The sequence below is a fragment of the Euphorbia lathyris genome, chromosome 1 (assembly GCF_963576675.1).
Source record: "Euphorbia lathyris chromosome 1, ddEupLath1.1, whole genome shotgun sequence".
NCBI classification, from domain to species: Eukaryota; Viridiplantae; Streptophyta; class Magnoliopsida; order Malpighiales; family Euphorbiaceae; genus Euphorbia; species Euphorbia lathyris.
In genome coordinates, this window is record NC_088910.1 from 26,265,829 (window position 1) to 26,273,427 (window position 7,599).

At 37.8% G+C, this 7,599-nt stretch overlaps 2 protein-coding genes across 9 annotated transcripts; one reads left to right on the top strand and one right to left on the bottom strand.

Moving 5' to 3' along the window:
- The first annotated feature begins 834 nt into the window (after positions 1-834).
- Positions 835-4,768, top strand: LOC136225966 (protein COFACTOR ASSEMBLY OF COMPLEX C SUBUNIT B CCB2, chloroplastic). Of its 6 annotated transcripts, none has more exons than XR_010687406.1 (9): positions 835-1,077; positions 1,149-1,264; positions 1,340-1,411; positions 1,491-1,628; positions 1,902-2,055; positions 2,814-3,010; positions 3,804-3,892; positions 3,979-4,010; positions 4,570-4,768. XR_010687406.1 is itself a non-coding variant. In XM_066014196.1 (7 exons), the coding sequence occupies exons 1-7, from the start codon at positions 912-914 to the stop codon at positions 3,834-3,836; spliced, it is 876 nt and encodes a 291-aa protein (XP_065870268.1). In that variant the 5' UTR covers positions 835-911; the 3' UTR covers positions 3,837-4,322. The 6 variants fall into 6 exon arrangements, 2 of the variants coding, with proteins under 2 accessions (XP_065870268.1, XP_065870284.1); XR_010687415.1 differs by having other exon boundaries at positions 836-1,077; positions 2,814-3,002; XR_010687405.1 differs by having other exon boundaries at positions 3,804-4,010.
- On the bottom strand, positions 4,387-6,960 carry LOC136225951 (dihydrodipicolinate reductase-like protein CRR1, chloroplastic). 3 transcript variants are annotated; one of them, XM_066014182.1, is made up of 10 exons: positions 6,724-6,953; positions 6,522-6,644; positions 6,307-6,381; positions 6,156-6,221; positions 5,934-6,029; positions 5,675-5,791; positions 5,269-5,361; positions 5,049-5,150; positions 4,865-4,951; positions 4,635-4,770 (listed from the first exon to the last, which is right to left on the bottom strand). In XM_066014182.1, the coding sequence occupies exons 1-10, from the start codon at positions 6,832-6,834 to the stop codon at positions 4,738-4,740; spliced, it is 903 nt and encodes a 300-aa protein (XP_065870254.1). In that variant the 5' UTR covers positions 6,835-6,953; the 3' UTR covers positions 4,635-4,737. The 3 variants fall into 3 exon arrangements, with proteins under 3 accessions (XP_065870238.1, XP_065870246.1, XP_065870254.1); XM_066014166.1 differs by having other exon boundaries at positions 4,387-4,951; positions 6,724-6,960; XM_066014174.1 differs by lacking the exon at positions 6,724-6,953 and having other exon boundaries at positions 4,387-4,951; positions 6,307-6,384; positions 6,522-6,646.
- Between the last annotated feature and the right edge of the window lie 639 nt (positions 6,961-7,599).

Sequence of the window (7,599 nt, forward strand, 5' to 3'; positions counted from 1 at the left end):
CTTTAAAGAAACTTTAGGGGGGCTTCTGATAACATTGTGATATTATCAAGGATCAAAAAGGATATTTGCCTAAAACGGCCACGTGTTGATCACCTGATACTGGCGTATCATAGCGTATTGAACAGAGGGATCCGATAGGCGGATCACCAACATCTCACCACAAGAGATCCGCAGGCGAACCTAAGAGGCGAATCGCCGTAACCGCCTAATTCGCTATTGAAACAGCTGAGCCGATCCCGCACTAAAGACCATTAATAAGCAATCAATTTCCTAAACGGACATGCTTAAAGGGAATCAGTAACCACCATTAATGGAGCATTAATGTAGACTTTCTAGTTACTAAAGGTTACAACTTCATGACTATATATAGCTAGTATCTCGAGCTATCAAGGTACACATTCACTCACCCTTTGTCAATTCAGTTTACTCTCTTGTTCTTCTATACTGACTTTGGCATCGGAGCTTCCCCCCGTCGAACCCAACGACGCCCCCACAGAGACGGATACCTATCGGAAATTCTCCACTAGTCATCAAATCTAATCCTACTTTCTCAGTATCGTTTGTTAGTCGGTTAGCGAATAGGGCTGCTCATTTGGTAGCTAGGCAGGCCTATTCCAATGCTAGCGATTTTTTATCTTTAGTTGTGCCAGATTGGCTATTCAACGCTATTTTTGAGGATGCAAATCTCATTCATCTATAAAATGCATTATTTTGGGTTAAAAAAAAAAAGTCTTCAAATTATTGCTTTAACTTTCCGTGTAAATATCCGTAGTTAGATTATATAGTTGGGCTTGGGCTAAAGCCGTATGTATGTAGTTTCGGAGTCCAAAAATGAGGAGCAAGAGTCTCTTTAGAATCAGAAATTCCAAATTTTCTGAATTCCCAAACAACGGAAAGAAACTGAGCTAAATATGAGCGTTCATCTAATACACCCGCTAATTCAGTTGAGAATCCGTCCCCAATTTCGCGCCATAAGCACTGCAAAACCCTTGACCCCATATCCTCGTATCCACAATTCACAATCAACAAAAAATCAGCAGCAGGAACTCAATCTTTCCGTTCTTCGCTTCACATTTGGTAAAATTACAATAGCTTCTTCTTTTCTACTTTCAAATGAAAGAAACCTTATTTTCAGTTGGGAATTTCAGGGATACCTGGATTCGACGAATCCTACTTACCCAGATGGATAGGCTACGGCTTCGGATCGCTTTTGCTATTGAACCATTTCCTGGGTTCTAATTCTGCCACCAGCCCCTCGCAGCTAGTAAGCTTGTTTTTTATTATCATTTTTTATCGGGATTTGGTAATTGTGTCTTAGTTGTTTGAGTTTTTGTTGTAGAGAACGGAGGCTTTGGGTCTTTCTCTAGCAGCATTCTCTATTGCACTACCTTTCTTTGGAAGATTTCTCAAGGTAATACATTGGAGTTGATTTGAACTATTACCAGTTATATTATCGAATTTTGTTGCAAATGATGTCAAATGTATTGCAGGGTGCTACTCAACTGGATATTGCAGATGTCCCTGAGGGTTCCGAGCAAATTTTTTTGTTGTCGGACTCCGATACTAAGAAGGAGGACTTGGCTTGGGCATCCTATGTTTTATTGCGAAATACAAAAGCCACAGCTGTGGTACATTCTCTAGTATTTTTTAGCAAAATTGAATTAACCTATGGAAAGTTGCATAGATTAGAGGTTCTAAGTACTAATTTTGAAGTTGAATGTCATTTTAAGTTTTTTTATCCATGTATAAAAGGGCGGCGGGTCCGAGGAGGGGTCCTACCACAAGGGTGTATTGGGGGCAAGCCTTTCCCTGCCAATTCTTTGGCAAGAGGCCGCTACTAAGACTCGAACCCATGACCTCTCTGTCAATTGTTAATTTGTGTTTGTTGTTGCATGTTCCAGTTGATATCAATTCAAGGTGAACTATGTGTTCGTGGATATTGGAATACTCCTGAGAATCTATCAAAAGCTCAAGTAATTGACTGGTTCAAGAGAGAGATTGAAAATATTGGTTTGACTGACTTGAAGGATACCCTTTATTTTCCACAAACTACAGGTAAATTATGCATCTTCCTTTCTTTATTAAGAAAATTTGTAGAATTTTTAAGTGGATCTTCTTGGATGAGATGCAACACTTATCAAAAACCAAATAATGGGTATCCAAAAACTAAATAAAGGGAGATTAGTGGTACAAGTTATATATTGGAAGATACTGTTAACTAAGTTGCTAGATCACAAAGAACAATTGTTTATCTAGGAACCAAAGAATCCGGAAGTTCTTTTCATTAATATGCATCCTGGGGACTTGGAGAAGACATTCAATTTGGTTTGATTGATAGTGCAACTTGTCAAATATATTGGGTCATACAGAATTCCCCAGTTCTCTCACTTGATCAAGATATCCTCTGTTGGAGATCTATGGCTTAACTATGCCAGACACCATCTTTTAGCTATTGTAACTCTTCTGATTAGTGGGGCACATGTCTAGGAAATTAGGACTAACTGGTAGTTGTGTTCTAGAAGGATGAATCACTCCTAAAATAGAATCTATTGAGCCTCTCCAAATTGGTTGGAGCTTTGGTGCGATGATTTACTTCGTGGGCGAGATCTCTGGTTCATTTCCAGGATGGCCTCTGGACCACATGAAACTATGAAGTTTCAGCATTTAAATCGCTATGCTGGTAACTTCTCCCGTGGACAATGCCTGAGAATAGATCCAATCCTCCATTTTAGGCATTGTTATTCACATTGCAATTGTAATTCTTTTAGCCATTTTTCCCGTGGAAATAATATGATGGTTTGATCAATATTCAGAATTTGGACTATGGGGGATGCTTCCAAGAGGGACTCGCTCACTAATGGTAGAACCTGTGCTACAAGCTAGAGAACAAAGTGCCAATGAAATGGAGACTGAAGGTTTCGTCTTGTTGGCTTCAAGCAGTGGGTACGCCTATAGTGATAAGGATAGAGCCTGGATAAGAGCAATTGCGAACAAATTTGGAGGTGAGGATGTATGTTGGGAATTTTAACATATTTGCTATCAATTTTTCTAATTGATTCAATCACCAGTATCCGATGTAAAGGTTGCTTTATGTCTATGTTTCATGCCTGCCAGCATAAATTCTTGCTTGAAGGTGCCAATTAAAATGACTATTAGTTTTCCTAGTTTAATTTAGGTTTAGCTGTTGTAGAGAAAATAGAATTTCTAATTCACTGTTGGCCAACATTTCTTACTTATTTTAAACCTTCTTGAAAAGTCAGCCTGGAAATAAATAGTAAGCAATACTTCCACTGGAAAGTCAAGTGAATTAAGTCTGTCTTTTAAGTCATTATATTTTAATAAATTCTAGTTCCAGAAGGGGATTAATCTTTTTATAATCAACTCCAATATAAAATTTCAAGGGCTTAATACATCTGAGGTAGATAAAACAGTTCCTGCTTCTGCTTCAAAGGAATATGGTAAATTTCTCCTGATATTTCTTATATAACTAATATAATAGCTTCTCTTTGCATTCCTTGAGTAGTGATTTGAAATTGAGGTTTATTTTGGTGAATTTTACAATAAGAATGTAATGTTATCTTTGCTTTCACGAACTGGCTCTAGGCCAAATTGCTACCTCCTCCAAAAAGAGGCGGAGGTATCCTGGTCTGAAACCCATACACACACATGTATATATACATGCGCACGCACGCGCGCGCACGCGCGCACGCACATATATGTATATACAGCTTTTTGTATGTTGACTGAGTTCTAGTGGTTAGATATTATTAGGCACTGATGTGAGGAAGTTTTTGTCCATGAAGGGTTGTAGCTGCACAGATAAAGTGATTGGCTGAGGAGGGCGTGCACAGATTGCTAATAAATTGTTGCATCAAACAACTAAAGTTTTGTGGTATCATCATTTATGAAGCTTTTGGCCGTTTTAGCATTTCTATGATGAAAAGTGGTAGTTAACTTTGTACTCTTGGATGTGGATAGGAACAAACATTTGGACCGGTTCAACTATACAGGTAACGGCAAATTTGCCTGTCTTTTCATATGCATGGAGAAGTCAGGTTGTTTCTAGGGAATTCTGATATGCAAAACCTGCCCTGTATATTCTTGACATTGAAAAAGATGATTTATTTGTATTGAAATGATAATTCAACAGAATAGGGACTATCAGTCCAACTGGGGGATGTCTTACAGAGTTGGAATTAGGGCTATGTTAGATCCCATTTCATGTTATTTACTGGATTAGGCTTGGATGTGAATCCTAACCTGAGCAGTACATTTTGTAATTCTGAAAATCAAATTGCAAATATGTTCGGATTAATGCAGAATGTGTATAATAGCTTTCTTGGGATTATACCACTAAGGTTCCACATGGTTGGCAATTGGATAAACTGAAGGAAAGAACTGTTGAATTGCTAAAAAGGCTTTATGTGATTTTCCAGAGACATCTCTTGTTTTCACTTCGAATTACTATGTGAATGCCTTAAAAAAAGTATTCCTCCTGTTTTATTCTCATTGAAATCCAAAACTTTGAAATCTCCCTGTAATTCTTTAAATTACATTATGCGTTGACAGGAAATAATTGTTGACTTCTCCCCAACTCATCGCGTTTCTGCTCCGCGCAATTTGCCACAGCCTTTCTTTTCTCAAATATTGTCAGGAAAATGTGGTTTGGTTTCTTCAGCTGATGTACGGGTTTGCCCAGGATTAAATTCCACCACGATATTAAAGAAATCAAGTTTCTTACAAAAACTTCTCCAAGCCATACACCAGATTCTGCAGCAGAAGCGAAGGCAAATAATTGTTTTACATAAAAACGGGCTGAAGGTAGAAGCACAAGAAATAAATGGAAAATCATGCAAATGGTTACCTTAAGGCGAATAACCTTTCTAATTGCTAGAAGTAGACCAGGCATGAGACATTGCACGTCTGTGATATCATGTTTGATAGTATATAGCTGTTGTGAAAAATAGTAAATACCTTGAATTATCATGTTATATGGGTATTATTCAGTATAATGCTTTCAATGGTCAGAAGTAAACCAGAAAGCTTACCTCTCCTGGGCGAGAGAAGTAAACAGTTGTGCTGGAGGGAAGCCCTGGTAGGACTAAGCTATGCACCCTAACACCATCTTCTCCCAATACTTGGCCCCTGGCCTTACAGGATGAAAGTAAAACAAGTCATCTCATTATACTTGAAGTTTGTCTTTTTGGATATTTCTTTTGATATCACAAAGGGTAGTCTATAACTCTTGCATCTATGTGGCTCTCTTACCAGAACTTCTGTCGATAAATCCTCTTTGTTGTAGATCTGGCCCAGGTTGGAGAGGTTTTTTGCAATTTGGGATGCATCTGGTGATGGAAGGTCCTGAGCATGAAAAATAATGTTCTAAACTTCTAATGCTTCATCACAAGGTTCAGGTAATTGAATTGAAGTATTGGCTTAATTGTAAGAACTGATTCACAAAAAAAGCACTTACTGTGTTCATGAGTGTGTGTGTAATTCTAAATAGATATTGACAAGATTTTTATAAAAGATGGACTGATTGTAGCTTCACTCTTTCAACTTGTTATCTACTTTCTTGCAATTTGAAAATTTCGTTAATTACAGGATTCCTTCTTGGCTACATATATTTATATACATCCATCTATATGTTTATGTAGATTGTGTTTGCACTTACTCCTGCTTGTGCTCTTGACTCCACAATTTCTATATTGTTGTAGTGGAAGGCAGCTGAAATGGCAGCTTGCTGGAGGAGTATGGATCCTATGGATAAAGTTGGTGCTATCAGCGACCCCTGTCATGATGCAGCCCAATTAAACTCGTCAAATTGGAAGTAACAAATGTTCGACTACAGGTGAAATTGAGTGCTGACCATAGGTTAAGAAAATGGTATGAACAAAAATTGACTCTGTAATAATATCTCACCCTGTGCTCACCATGCTGGCCTTCTCGCAGAGTGCGGATAATGCAGCAACTGTATCTGGTTTAATTCGTGGGACGTAAACAATGCTTTTCATGCCAAATGCTGTTGCCTAGCAGAACAGGAAAATAAAAAGGGAGGTATGATTTGTTGTTTTCAATTGAATATAATGAAACAAGAAAAACTTTACACATTCTTCGTTTCAAAAGTTAATGAAGCTGGAAGAAAGATGATGAACCTGCTTTACATTGTCATAAACTGTAGAAGGATCAGTGAAATCAATAACTACCCCTGTTTCTTTAGACTGCATTTCATAAATGGCATACTTCAATACGATGAACATTGATTTGCATAATATGGTAATTTGGAATATGAATATGTTTATTTACCTGAGATATGGAACCTAGTACCATAGTGAGGTCATTCATCACAGGTATTTCTAGTGGCTCTTCCATGTCACATAGCTACTTTGAGATACATAGAGGTAGAAAAGGGATTAATAGGCAGAAGAATCAAAATCCTCAAAATAAAGTATAACATCTACTAATCTTTGACCTAATGGTACTGTCTTCGACTAGCGAAGTATAAGAGAATAATGGATAACCTTTCCGATATCTTCTCCTACGAAATGCTTATCCACAGCACCGGCTACTTCCATCCCTCTAGCTTTAGTCACTGCAATAACTGCAGCCCTTCCTATTTCCTTAGCAGCTCCATTTATAATCACCTGTTTCCCACCAAAAGTTGGGTTCTTCATTTGAAGTTGTACTTGAAAATTAAACAAGCAAAGAGTTACAAATTGTTACCTTGATATTGCTTTGAGCAGGCTGAGCTGAGCAGGAGATAAAAGTCTTAGCTTTGACCTTTTTTGAAATGTTATGAATTTTGAAACGAAAATGGCAACTTAGGGATGCCATTATTATGTTATTCAATAGCTTTATTACTTACTGTGTCTCAGTTGAATTCTGGTCTATTTTCTCTAAAGTCTTACAATATGCTGCAGTTTCTTTTTCTAATTGAGATAAGGTTATGAATCCTCTTGAGTTGATAGGGCTTGTTTGGAGGTAATTTTATGATAGTGACTCATGCTTTTGTCTGCACGTGCCACAAGAGACATGAGTTTCTTTTTCTATTTGGAATAAGGTCCAAAGTTTCCGAAACCCAGATATACCCCTAACGTAAAAATTGATACTCTTTTATCGTTAAAGTTTCAAACTTGTAGCAATTTTGGACACAGATAACGGTACATAGAGTAATTTGAGTTCAAATAACAAAACTTATAAAACGGGACCTTACATGCACCCAAAGTTGGAGACAGGGAGCATGTGGTACTAGTGCACCCTCGACCATCGGAATGAGTGGTTCAATTCATGCCCACCTCCCTATCTTTATACGCGGGGTTCTGATTGTACCCCAGCAGAGGAAAGGTTCTGCATCCCTTTTTTTTTCGCCTCAATCCAAACTAAGATGGTTTCGTCTTGGTCTGGGTAGGGCCGAAATTTGTTAAGCTCAACCCATATGAGCTGAGTTTGCCTGAACTCAAAATTGTTTCACGTTGGAAACGTTGAGGATAAAATTTTACCATTTCTTACACCAGGGTATACCTTCACTAGCCAAAAACCATAGAGGTAAATTGTACTTAATTTATTTATTTATTGTGGTCTTTGCATAAAAGAGAAGGG

Excerpts from the sequence above, each read along its gene's own strand:
- LOC136225966 (XM_066014196.1), top strand. The coding sequence starts at position 912 with ATGAGCGTTCATCTAATACACCCGCTAATTCAGTTGAGAATCCGTCCC. Across the intron at positions 1,078-1,148 it reads CGTTCTTCGCTTCACATTTG|GGATACCTGGATTCGACGAA; the intron begins GTAAAATTACAA and ends TGGGAATTTCAG. Across the intron at positions 1,412-1,490 it reads TCTTTGGAAGATTTCTCAAG|GGTGCTACTCAACTGGATAT; the intron begins GTAATACATTGG and ends AATGTATTGCAG.
- LOC136225951 (XM_066014166.1), bottom strand. The coding sequence starts at position 6,834 with ATGGCATCCCTAAGTTGCCATTTTCGTTTCAAAATTCATAACATTTCA. Across the intron at positions 5,362-5,674 it reads AGTCAAGAGCACAAGCAGGA|GACCTTCCATCACCAGATGC; the intron begins GTAAGTGCAAAC and ends TTTCATGCTCAG. Across the intron at positions 5,151-5,268 it reads ATTTATCGACAGAAGTTCTG|GCCAGGGGCCAAGTATTGGG; the intron begins GTAAGAGAGCCA and ends TCATCCTGTAAG.